The sequence below is a fragment of the Electrona antarctica genome (assembly GCF_951216825.1).
Source record: "Electrona antarctica genome assembly, chromosome: 15".
NCBI lineage: Eukaryota > Metazoa > Chordata > Actinopteri > Myctophiformes > Myctophidae > Electrona > Electrona antarctica.
The window spans coordinates 21,744,897-21,758,270 of NC_136796.1; the positions used below are offsets into that span (position 1 = coordinate 21,744,897).

The 13,374-nt window shown below is 44.6% G+C and overlaps 1 protein-coding gene across 1 annotated transcript in view; it reads right to left on the bottom strand.

Annotated features, from left to right (window-relative positions):
- Nucleotides 1–329: 329 nt before the first annotated feature.
- LOC306937985 (voltage-dependent calcium channel gamma-7 subunit-like) overlaps nucleotides 330–13,374 on the bottom strand; it is a gene marked incomplete at both ends in the record, with an annotated part of 29,821 nt that continues 16,776 nt past the window's right edge. The window contains 2 exons of the mRNA XM_079522007.1: nucleotides 330–1,064; nucleotides 3,678–3,823. Coding sequence (XP_079378133.1) covers nucleotides 330–1,064; nucleotides 3,678–3,823 — 881 coding nt within the window. The remainder of the gene's footprint in view (nucleotides 1,065–3,677; nucleotides 3,824–13,374) is intronic.

Consider the following 13,374-nt stretch of genomic DNA (forward strand, 5'->3'; position numbering starts at 1 on the left):
CATCGATTACCATTAATCCCTCTTCTGCAAATCTGATTACCTTCCCCTCGCTCCTGCCTCGACCTCTTAAACATCCCCATTCTCTCTCTCCCTCCCTCGTCTCTCCTTCCTCTTCCTTGTCCTCTTTCCCTCTGTGTGTGTGTGTGTGTGTGTGTGTGTGTGTGTGTGTGTGTGTGTGTGTGTGTGTGTGTGCACGCACGCGCGTGTGCGTGTGTGTGATTGCATGGCGCATCCACACCTTAACAAAACCCCCGTCCCTCCCTCTCCCCTCCCCGCCCTGTGCTGCTATGCTACATTTTACGCTAACCTAGCCTGGCCTAGTGCATAGCCTAGCATGGCGAGGCGTTCATGCCCATGTGTGTGGTGTGGTGGTGGTGCTGCTGGTGCTGCTGGTGCTGGTAGCGTGGCGGAGGCACGTCCATGGGCAGGGACTGGCCGTGCGGGGGGTGAGGCCTGTTCTGGTGGGAGTGATGGTGTTGTTGCTGAGGCGGGAGCTCGTGCGCCTGCGAGTGCGAGTGCGTGAGCGGGTGGCGCTGGTGGTGGGCGTGCTGGCGAGGCAGGGTGGAGGAGGAGGCACCGGGGTGGAGCGGGTGCGGGTAGGCAGAGGACGCCGAGGACGTGGAGGAGGAGATGATGGCGCTAGCGCCGGCCACCGCAGGCAGCTGGTAGCTCGCCACGGACGGGCCCGAGGAAGGGCCCGACGAGGGGCAGCGGGAGGGAGGCGCCGTAGCCCCTCCGCCCATCTTGGGATGGGTGCCGCCGCCACCGTGGGGAGGGGGCTGCGGGGCGGAGGAGGACGAGGACGAGGAGGAGGATCGGTGGGGCGCGGCAGTAGGGGGCGGCGGGGGCGTCTGGGTCAGCTGGATGGAGATGTCGGACGAGGCGTCGGACGGGCTGCGGCCGCGGCGGCTGCGGGGAGGCGGCCAGGAGTCCGGGTGCAGGTACTGGCCGCTGTAGTCGCTGCAGTCGGACATGCGGGGGCGGTAGAGGGCCGGGTGGGGCCGGTACAGCTCCTCCTCGGCGTAGCGCTTCATGAACAGGTAGACGGACATCACACCCGCACCCTGAAGGGGGGTGGGGGGGAGGGGGGGTAGAGAGAGAGAGAGAGAGAGAGAGAGAGAGAGAGAATGAAGGTATGTGATCTCACATCTTTTATAAAATAGTTGCTTGCAAAGTTGCTCGTAAATATAGTCGCAGGTTTTTGGGCTTGGATTGTTTCTTTGGGATTGTTTCCTCATGATGTTTTAAACAAGCTGGTTCTCAAACATTAGTGCTCAGGCAGGCCAATAGTTGCCTCTTTTGGGCTTGTTTTCCTAAAGCAGAGGGGAGATAAAGTAGAAAAGCGGAGCTGTGGAAAATAATGAGAAAGAAAGAGATAAAGAATGAGAAATGGAAATCTTGAGTAGAACAGAGTATACGATAGGAGGCCGCGAGTGAGTGTGTCTTTGGTTCCTGTGACACTAGGAGATGCTGTTGCCCTCGAGACTTCAATCTATTAACATTCATGAATATTGATGCTGGCAGGATGCTGACATCCTACGCGTGTGGTTTTGTGTGAGAGAGAGAGAGAGAGAGAGAGAGAGAGAGAGAGTGACTGTCTTTGGCATGACTTCCTAGTAGTGAGGGGTCTGTGCCACTGCATCTATCATCTGTATCTGTATACACTGTATGAGTGTGTGTGTGTGTGTGCGCACGGGTCACGGGTGCATATCTTTGTAAAAGTTCTTTTACGGTTAAATGAAGACTATTAGCCAGCTGTTTTATCAGGCTCTTAGCAGTGTGTGTGTGTGTGTGTGCGTGCGTGCGTGCGTGCGTGCGTGCGTGCGTGCGTGCGTGCGTGCGTGCGTGTTTGTTTATATTGTGTGTGGGTAACCATGAATAGTGGTTAATTGGCATGTAGGCTCCAGTGGTGACGTGTGTGTGTGGATAGATGAAATAGTGGTTAGATGAGCTTGTGTAGTCATTTGCTTTTAGTGGTTCTATAACTGTGTGTATCTGTTTGTTTGGTTTTGAACGGTTGATTTCCCACAAGGCTCCAAGTATGATGTTCCCCAGTCTAAGATTGTTCACATTAAAATGTGGAATGACAATGAGGACGATGAGATGAGAGGAGAGGAGATGCACAACGTCAAATCATTGTGGGACTCCTGTGGCTCTAGTGTGAAATTCTCTCAAACAGAGATGCAAACAGTGGTTGAAAAAGTACTCCTTAAGTATCAAGACTGCAATATAGAAAGGCTGGCAATTGGCATCAAAATGTACTTAAAGTACCAGAAGTATAGAAAGTACTCATTATTCACAAGTTTTCAAATGTAAAAAAAATATACAAAGCTTTTGAAAATAGGAGATCTACAAGCTTGTAGATCTGCTATTTTCAAAAGGCCAACATTTATATACAGGGCTGAAGTGGGTAACAATATCAAAACCTAAAAAGTAACTAGTAACTATAACTAGTTATTAAAGTTTTCAAATAATTGTAGTAAAAAGTACTATTTTAACACTAGATTTTACTGTGTAGTTATGAATTGAACACGTTGATAAAGTTCCCTGCTGCAGTTGACAAGCGCAACGCCACATGCACCACATTAAAAATAGCAACAATGATGCAACTTCACCCCAAAATCGGACCGACTCTACTGAACTACAGGTGTGAATATGCCCTAACAATTTGTGTGTGTTTATCTGGGCATACGGTAGTGACTAGTCAGTCAGTCAACATCACTAACTCCTTCACCAAAAAGCACACTCAAAACTCACCTTTTCATCCCTACCGCCCACTTTGTTGGTTTACCTTTCCCATGGTCTCTAGTTTTTAACTAGTTTATTTTTCTAATAAAATATTTTGTATTCTTTTTGTCCTGTAAAGTGACTTTGAGTACTTTAAAAAGCGCTATATAAATCGTACGTATTGTTTAGACATTTATATGTATTTTTGGGGAACTTTGAGGACTTTTTCCTTTTGAACCTTCATTGTATTCAGACAGAGAAGCAACTTGCTAAGTGCATGAATCCATGTTTTATTCAGCAAAAGCTCCTGGCAGATTACAGCTACTCCTTTCTTGGTTGAGTTGACCTGAGGATGTTTCTCTTAAGCGGTACAAGGTCTGTTTAACAGCCTTCGCTCCAGTGCGGTCACAAAGAAACATATTTGACCCATTAAAACCAAGAAAGCATCTGTGTCATTTTTTACTCTTAGGATTTAGTACAGTGGTTCTCAAAAATAGCAGAATTACAAGCTCACAACGCTCACTTCATGCCACACTGCAAGCTTGTACATCTGCTATTTCTGAGCATTAAAAAAAAATGCTTCTGAATTTCTGGGGGGGTTCCCAAATATATGCAAAACCCCAATCAACATATCAACATTTTGATACCAATACTTCTATACTTTTATTCAAGAACATTTTTAATTCCGGACTTTTACTTTCTACATTGTAGTATTGATACTTCGGAGAACTTTTTTCCACCACTGTAAAAGCACACCTTGTCTCTCCTTCTAGCTCATTTACTCATCAGAGTTAACCAAATGTGAACGTAAGTCGATCGGATGAGCAGTTCTCCAGATCTATGAGGGAAGGACATAGACAGAAAATGTCCTGGAATTTATAGATACAGTAGCTACTTGCATGTGTGTTTACCGTATACATGGTATGTGTTTCGCGTACTGCGTACTGTACCTCTTTGAGTAGGAAGGAGGAAGCAGCGAAGGCAAAGGACCAGCCATAATGATAGTTGAAGAACGCTTCTGGTTCCCTTGGCCTGTTCATCACCTCATCGTTGATGCTGGAGATGTACAGCACCAGGCCCACAACCAGACTGAGACCTGAGAGAGAGAGAGAGAGAGAGAGAGAGAGAGAGAGAGAGAGAGAGAGAGAGAGAGAGAATCTCGTTGATATCATGTCTTTGTTTTGTGATACGAGTTGTACCCAGCATGCAATATAAGAAATATGGGAGAAACATCGTGCATTGCTTACAGTACATCATTATTGCATCATCCTTGACACGTGGTCTACTTAAGCAGACTGACGCTTACTCTGCATCAAATTGTGCTCCATATAATGTTTTAATAGAGAGAAAGTGTGTACAGTATGGTTGTGTACTTTGTGGTTTCTGGGTGACCTTATTCCAGTGAAAATAGGTTAAAGAGAAAACCCCCAACGAGTGGCCTGGCTGGGACCAGAGATAAACAGGGACACTGGCTTTAATACATACAGTAGCCTATACAAGCACGCACGCACACAATACATGCACAGTCATACACGTAAACAATTTCATGACAACAATTACACATGTAAGCAATAGCTATAGCTACCGAACACACCTGTCCACAGTCACGCACTCACACACTACTTTGCTTTCTGTAAGTCAGCAGTTTTCTTTAACCACTTGAAACCCAGCATCCGTATTCTGTAAGCTCACGAGACATCTGGTGTCAAGGGGGAAAAGCGGTCCAACTGAGTTTCAAGCCGGGGTCTTGAACATTTCCAGTCCAAGGACCCTCTAGGTGAGTGAGAGATCAAAGTCAAAGCCCTACTATTTGTCACACACGTTACTGCAGTGACATTATTTCCTCCACATTGACCCATCTCTTGGAGCAATGAGCCGCAGCCGTGCTACGCTCGGGAATCATTTGTAGTTGATCTGATCCCCCAATCCAGCCCTTGATGCTGAGTGCAATGCAGGGAGGCATTGGGTCCCATTTTTACAGCATTTGGTATCTAACCACAAGGCCACTCACTGTCTGGTGATGAAGAGATGAAGCATGGACACTACATATTTAATTCATGTCAATGTGTGTTTTCAATAAGTAACTTTCCTTGTAACCACTGCACTCTGACATCTGAAGCGCCATCCTCTTAGATCAACATCATATAAAAAGGTACTGGGTCGCACATGTTGGCAAGAAACGTATTTTATTTTCTGCATCAAAAATAAACGTTTTGGCTATCCAGCCTTTTGAAAGTTAAAACTAACTCTTTGCCACTGTATGCAACCCAGTACCCTTTAATATTATATAAAAGACTATGTATAATAGACATTTAACCACTTAAACCCTCAATACTTTGTAAACTTGACCTTTCCTCTGTACTTGGTCTGCTTTTTTCACTCTACACTAAACGTCTTTGCAGAAAATAGCAGATCTACAATAGCAGCTTGTAGATCCACTACTTTTTACCCTCTACTCTCGAGAGTTTAAGTGGTTAAGTGTTATAGATTGCCCTACAGACGATTAACTATTGACATCATGACAATTGGGTCAACACAACACACCAGAGAGAGAGGGAGAAGTGAGTAATTTAATCTATTTTGCTAAAGAGATGGAATAAAGTTAGTGCTGGAGGGTGATGGAATAAAAGTGTAATTCCAGTAAAGAACCACCAGATGGCAGCACTGCGCCTATTTTCCACCCAATTCTACCAGACATGACTGAGCACAGCTCCCTCGCTCTCTCTCCATCAAAAAGGTCTCTGTATTATCATTGCAAAACATGTTTGTAGGGTACAACCTTTGAAACTGTTTTTACATTTTGGCCTATAATGCTGTGTTCAGTGTTCACTCGCACTGGCAGATACAAAGCTACAGTTTACCATTCATTTCCAATGGGAGCCAAAAAACATGAAGATAATAAAAAGCAACATCCGACTTTTGTAGCTGCTACAAAAATCCAAATAGAGCTGGCTTCATTTACAGCTACAAGGCAACACAACAACCAAGTGTTGTTCTGCCTCTGGGCACACTCTTCTCAACCTGTCAGTTAACCTAGGACTTCCAGGGTCAGAGGACAAATAAAAATAAAAATATCCAAGCCGGTTTAGTCTAATGTTACAGGATTTAAAACAAGCTTATAACTGCCAATAACTAAAGAACGGAACATTGCGGTGACACGTTTGCCCCCCCCGGTGAAAGTAGAAACTCTCTTCTTTCCTTTGAGATATTTGGTGTTATATAAACACAAAATATTCTGTGGGTCTTGAAAGATTAGTAAGAATGCTCAAAAATGGGGCACGGTGGCACAGTCGGTAGCGCTGTCGCCTCACAGCTTGAAGGTTGGCGAAAGTGCCTTTCTGTGTGGAGTTTGCATGTTCTCCCCGTGCCTCCTAGGGTAGGTGCCCTCACAAAAAAACATGCAGTAATCCTGGTCTCCAAAACGACCTCCCCCTGGCCAGCCGGGGCGCCTGATGGAGGGGAAAGGAACGGGTCGGAATAACGTGTTCCTTCCACGCGCTACGTCCGTCCGGGGAAACTCTCCCCTGTCAGGTGAAAAGAAGCAGCTTGGACTCCTCATGCATAGAAGGAGGCATGAGGTCAGTCCACTGCCCCCCCCAGGTTGGCAGAGGAAGTGTAGCACCCAGGATTACATTAGAATAATTGGCACTGGGTGAAAAAACTGGGTTGCAAAATCGTGGGATAAAGATTATAGTTAAAAAAAAAAGAACGCTAAAAAATGCAGCGTGTGCAGATTGTTGTGCAAACTAATTATTTCTGTCCGCTAGCTCCATGCTCTTTTTAAGCACAGGTTTTGTATTCCTTTATAATTTTCCTTTATATAGTATACTCACGTGCTTTACTTTAGTAAAAAAGTATCAATACTACAATGTAAATAATATACTCTACTAAAAGTCCTGTATTCAAAATGTACTTGAGTAAAAGTACAAAAGTACTCATTGTGCAGAAAAAGTAGCCTACCCATTTCGCAAGTTCAACATTTTTGAAAATAGAAGATCTACCAGCTCACAATGAGATTGGATATTTTCAAATGGCCGAAATAGTGCTAAAGTAGTAGTGCTAAATGTATGTTTTGTAATGATAATAAAAACCTACAAAATTACTAAAGTTTTTTTATAATTGTAGTGGAGTAAAAGTATTGAAAATACTGAAGAAAGTAACATAAAATACCTCAAATGTTTACAGTACAGTACTATAAAATAGCTCAAGGCTCTATTGCTGATTACTTAGGTTAGGACCCCCGCAGTGGTGTCCGGTTAGAACTTAAACCAGGATGCTGGTTATATTCTCCGACCAGGCTTGTCACGATCACTAAGCCAGTTAGATCTATCCATATATGGTTCTACCATATCTATCTGATATCAGCACTAGGTCGGCTCGGGCCCAAATATAGGGATTGTCATACTAAACATGTCATATGTCATATAGCCCAACGTCCTAGTCAGAGTCTTCGTTACAAGTACACTTGAGTACATGTACTTAGGTACATTCCAGCACTTCACCAGCGACTCGGCGACTGCGACTGCTTTGTGTAGTCTTGTATCTTGTGCAGCTGGCAGTGTGGACACAGCATTATAAGGGTAGTGCTAGCTAGAGGAAAGGTCATAGTGTCCACCAAATCACTGGTGATTCATCAACCGGGAGCAAAAAGGTACGCAGTAAAACTCCATGGCAATCCAGCCAGTGGTTTTCATGATATCGTCTCGCCACGTTTGTGTAATATTACTTGTAGTATTTCTATTTTCATGTGACATTGTTCATATTAACTATTATCTATCAACTAAATGCAGACATAAGAAACTGCATAGAGTAATTATTATGTCTTTTTTAAGCCATTTCACCGTCCAAGACACGCCTCCGCATGACACACACACACACACACGGTGCGTGCGTCGGTGCGTGCGTGCGTGCGTGCGTGCGTGCCTGCGTGCGTGCGTGTGTTTGTGTGTGTGGAGGACACGCATCAAAGAAAAGATGAAGATTATACAGACAGATGACAGCAATGCAAAAAAGATGATAAAATGACAGGTAGATAAAGAAAAAGAAAATGAGGATTTATTTTTGGCATTCTGCACTTTATTTCAGATAGGAGAGTGTAGAGAGACAGGGAACCAAGGGCAGAGACTAGAGAGAGGACAGGGAGATGTATTCTAAGTCATGTCCTCATGACTCACAAGGAGGAGCATATGGTCTGTGCCCTAACTGGCTGAGCCACCATGCAGGCACCCCGTCAAGAAAGAAAAAAAGAAAAGGAAATTTTAAGTGCTATGGCTATTTGTAGATGCATTACATTTTGGGGGGGGGGACTATTGATTCAAACCACACACACATATACACACGCAGACAGAGACACGCACACAAACTTGAAACAAATGGACAAATGTGTGTACACTTGCAGGCACACAGATACACCCACGCCACGCACGCGCACATGAGAACTGTCATGAACGGAGAACAAAGATGATGAATTGATACAAGACAATGATCCCATGTTGTTATTAGCAGCAGAAGAAACCATTGTAAGCACGGAGAAATAAATTGGTCCCATTGATTTCTGCAGGGAGCCATTCTTATTGTGTCAAAATACCAGACTCAGCGACAAGTTCTCTTATCTCTCCAACCCCCCCCCCCCCACGCCCCCCCTCCCCCACTTTTCCATTCTTCGAAACGAATGTTTTTAAACTCTAGGTCTAAGAATACAATATTGTTGTAACGCGGTTCTATAAACATTGTTAGACTATCACAGGCAACCAGAGATTTTAATTGGGGGCATGTGCCCTGTGTGTGTGTGTGTGTGTGTGTGTGTGTGTGTGTGTGTGCGTGTGTGCATGTGTGCGTGCGTGCGTGCGTGCGTGCGTGCGTGCGTGTGTGTGTGTGTGTGTGTGTGTGTGCGTGCGTGCGTGTGTGGATGATAATGAGAGCTTAGTGGCACCATGTCAAAGTGCCAAGTCAGCACAGGACCACGCTAAGCTAGCATCTGTGGCTCAAATTTGTCCCCCGCAAATAGAACACACACACACACACACACACACACACACACACACACACACACACACACACTGTAAACAGGAAGGTGATGTCATTGTCTACCCCCCCGTGTGCGTGCGACCGTGCGTGTGTGTGTGTGTGTGTGTGTGTGTGTGCTACATTTAGACAGAATCAGAGACACGGTGATGGCAACAGGCTAGGTCAATAGGAAGTCAGGCTGTCACACAAGCCTCTGGGTTACTTCAGTAACCTCAGTTTATTAACCAAATGGAGCGATGAGAATCGCTTATGGGGGTAGCGCCATCTCATGGCGTGAATACAGAAGTACATCCATAACGTCACGATCAGATTTGATTTGTCGTGCTTTTCACGTGACGTGGCGTGACCATTGATCCACCCTCGAGGTGAAATAAATCACTGCCACGGCTTATCACGTCATTCCTAGACAACAAGCTTCTTCTGCCTTTGTTAAGCAAAAAGGGTAGTAAGGACGATTCTCATCGCTCCAATCGGTTAATAAACTGTAAACTGCCCAGTAGTCCCCGATCGTAGACCTTATCGGAAGAGCAGACGGACCTGACCAACTTAGTGCTCTATAGTGTCAATGACCACCTCAGTTGCCCTAAAGGTGACAGTGACTGTCACCATGTGGGAGAAACATACCCTGTTGCGGTGGTATAATTCTCCTTATGGAGTATTGCAACTCGAGTAGCGGAGTAAAGCTTGAAACTGAAGAAACTAGGTGTTTTGCAAGAGCGAACCTAGTCTAAGTTGTAGCAAAACAAAGCCGGAGCTTTGGCGATGGCCCATCTAAAACATAATCGTTGCTTAGAATTGGACAGAATGATTTAGATCAAGAGTTATTCACGTTTTAAGATGGAGCGATACGATCGTTTTTTATATCAATAAATCTCCGTCCCTTTATTATCGCCATCCTGAGCGCTGGGCCTTACTATTTGATAGGACGGAGAACTTTGTTTATGCCGCTCTGGGTGTTAAGGCGTGGCTTTGAAGGGGCACGGTGGCACAGTCGGTAGTGCTGTCGCCTCACAGCTAGAAGGTCCTGGGTTTGATTCCCGAGGCTTTTCGGCCTCGGGAGAGAGATAGCTGGCTTTTGCAAACCTAGGGCTAACAAGGCCCTTACGTGCTCTGCTGGGTTTTCGTGAGGGAGAAAGACTACCGAGCACTGCTGTGAAATCCCGGTGTACAAGTACAGGACTCGTCGAGGGGATGCGAATTCAACAGGGCTGCTAGTGGTAGCTTAACAAAAATGGAACAGTGTGTTCAACGGCAGAAGAAGCGTTGGAATGACGTGATAAGGGGGTGTATCAATGATCACGCCATATCATGTGAAAAGCACGACAAATCTAATTTGATCGTGAGGTTATGGATGTACTTCTGTGTTCACGCCATGAGATGGCGCTACACCCATAGGCGATTCTCTGAGCGGAATGAGGTTAAATAAAGCACGGTTACTGCAGGAGGTGATAAGTGTTCTTATCTAGCTGTCATACAGGGAGAGAGAGGAGGGAAACACGACGTCACCGATTCAGACGAACACAGAGAGTCCATGTCAGCTCAACATTAGCCCAGAGGACACAGATTTAAGTGAGACATGTCACTCCCTGGGACTGCCAGAGACATTGTTACCAGTGGTGGAAAATGTACTCAAATGTTTTTCTTGACAGTATCAATACTGCAATGTAGAAATACTCTAAATGTACTTGAGTACTCGCATCGAAATGTACTTCAAGTATACCCATTGTGGAAAATGTCCCATTTCAAGTTTTCATTGTGAGCTTGTACAGTAGATCGGCTATTTTCAAATGGCTGAAATGTATATAGGGCTGAAGTGGTTAATGTAGGCCTATGTTTTACAATAATAATCAAAATCTACAAGTAACTAGTAACTAAAGTTTTCACATAATTGTAAAAGTACAATATTTGCCTCTGAGATGTAGAAGTAAAAGTATTGGAAATTGGAAATATTGTACTTAAGTGCTTAAGTGCAAATTGTACTTAAGTACTTGTACAGTACCTAAGTAAATGTACTTAATTACTTTCCACCACTGATTGTTACTCTGCAGGAGCTCTAGCCATCTAATAAGAGGGTCTATATTCTGTCTATCTCTCTGTATGTGTGTCTGTGTGTCTCATAAACCTCTAATATGGTTCCCAACGTTTTTTTGCTCGAGACCCAAAAGAGAAATCGGATGTCTACCCGGGCCCCAAACTAGTGAAAATAGCCGATCTACAAGCACAGTGAGCACACTAAAGATCAGTGGTTCCCAACCAGTTGGTCCGTCGACCACCAGTGGTATTTGAGGGGGTTCCAGGTGGTCCCCAGCTAGTAAAAAGAGTGAAATAATTAAACACTAAACTTATAATGTAACTTTACACCTCATGGAAGTTGAGTGGAGTATAGTCTGGGTTGTTAGGAAGTGAAAACTGCTCAGTCACAAGTGTGACAGTTTGAAAGAGAATTGAATTAATCTTCATAACAAACTGCTTTGTCGATTTCTTTTTATTCTGCAGGTGAGTTAGCTACCTATGCTAAGCATTTACGTTCACATGCGTACATGTGTTCGTGCGCAGGGACACCACTGACTATTATATTGTTTGTGCCACCTGTGAGCAGGGGTCATCACCATGTTGGCTTGTGGTCGACATGTTTTGTCAACATTCCATTTTTGCCACGGATATACAACATGAGTGGACGAAAATATTACCAGAAGCACATACATAGATAGCCCTGAATGACCATAACAGGTCTGTAACTCTGAGTCAAATGGAACCAAATGCACCCGTAAGGGTAAGGGTCCATTTCACATTTCGTTCCAACATTCAGAGTTAAGGGGGGTCTGTGCATTGGAGAACCACTGGGTACTAGTTGGACTCCTAATGTGCCATAGTGTCATAGTAAATAATTGTCATACATATTCTGAAGAAAACCTGGAGAGTCCAGTAAGTGGGTGTTATGATCAAAATAAGAACATTGTGAATTTTATAATGGTGTGTAAAACATAAAATCGAACATTTTGCCCCGGACATGACCAAGTCTTTGCCACGGACACATTCCGTGTACGGAGACATTGATGACCCCTGCCTGTGAGTGAGGCTTTTGATCACCTCACTTTCTTTCTTTCTACCTCTCAGCCCTGAGTCCATTCTCCTGTGACATGCTATGAATGCTGAACCCTGCCTGGACCCTTGAGCCGATCCTGCCCAGATGGCAGCCAGGACAATGAGGCTGGTCGGTGCCGTTGATACTCGGAGGAAAGTATTGGTCAGCCAGCCAGATGTGCAGGATGGAGGATGGAGCACTGGAGTTCTCTCTATCCATGGGTTCCAACGTTTGACCCACTTAAACAACTGAGGAAGTCCAGTAGAAGACAGCTCAAGGTAGAAACTTTTTTCTTTTCTTTTCTTTTTTTGCTGCTGCTGCTTGTGTTGTATGCTGTGTGTGTACTGTTTGTGATTCAAGCTGGTGTACTATTGCTAGTCATTTTGGGACCCAATCTGGGTCTCAAAATGCCACCAATCTGGGTGGCATTGGAATTGAATGCTGATGCGAATCTACAGTATTTGAGTTGTAACAGCTGGGAACAGTATATGTGTATGTGGCTCTTGATCACTTCAATAATCCTATGAGTGAATATGCTATTTCCTTTTGGTTCGAGCTAGAGGTTTTGGGCTTTGACATAACAGTCAACAATTCAAAATGTTAATTTTCAATTGAAGACTGATAAACAGTAGGTTATGTGTGTTGTGGTTGCTGAGATTCGTTGTGAGTTATTGTGACAGGGTGGCTGTATTGGTTTATGACTGGCATGGTGGCAAAGAATGTCTTATAGGCATTTTTCTTTCTTTCTTTCTTTCTTTCTTTCTTTCTTTCTTTCTTTCTTTCTTTCTGTGTCACGTTTGGTCCAGGGAAAAATAATATAATAGTGAGTAACAAGGAAAAAAATCACACCCGTGTGAACTGAGTGGTGCAAATCCCCCCCCCCCCCCCCCCCCCCCCCCCTCTCTCTCTCTCTCTCTCATTAGCAGGCAACAGTGCAATACTATCTCTCTGTCTCTGTTTCTGGCACAACAAACATAGGTTAACACGAGTCACAGGTCACAGACATTGCTGTTCCTTGGAGTGGTTGCACCACTCAAAAAACAACGTAATCTTAACCCATGGAATGGTGGAACCCCTACCACATGTGCCAGGTAGGTCTATGATGGACCCTCCCGACACAATAGTGGTGGTCCTCAGGTTGCTCTTAGTCAGGATAGTGGACCAGCTGGATCAAAACCCCTGTTATAGATGACTGATGATGTCACAGGCTGGCCACATGAAGCCAACCTCTTCATCGAGCCACACGGGGTGGATCGTAAGATTCACATGATTACATATCCTTGTTTGTTTGCACCCTTCTCCTTACCCTTAGCATCAGTTCACTGAGCTCTGCAGTGTCAACAGTAGAGCTAACAACTGTCGACACTCTCAAGGTCCTTGAAAGTCCCGAGTTTGGTGTTGGCTATAGAATGCATTCTCGCATCGCATCACAGCGTTTGTTTGCATTTTTATGAGTTTGGTACGACCTTGGCCGTTGGAAATGTGCTGAATACATTTGAGTTAGAGTTTTTCATTTCAGCCCTTATTCGACGGAA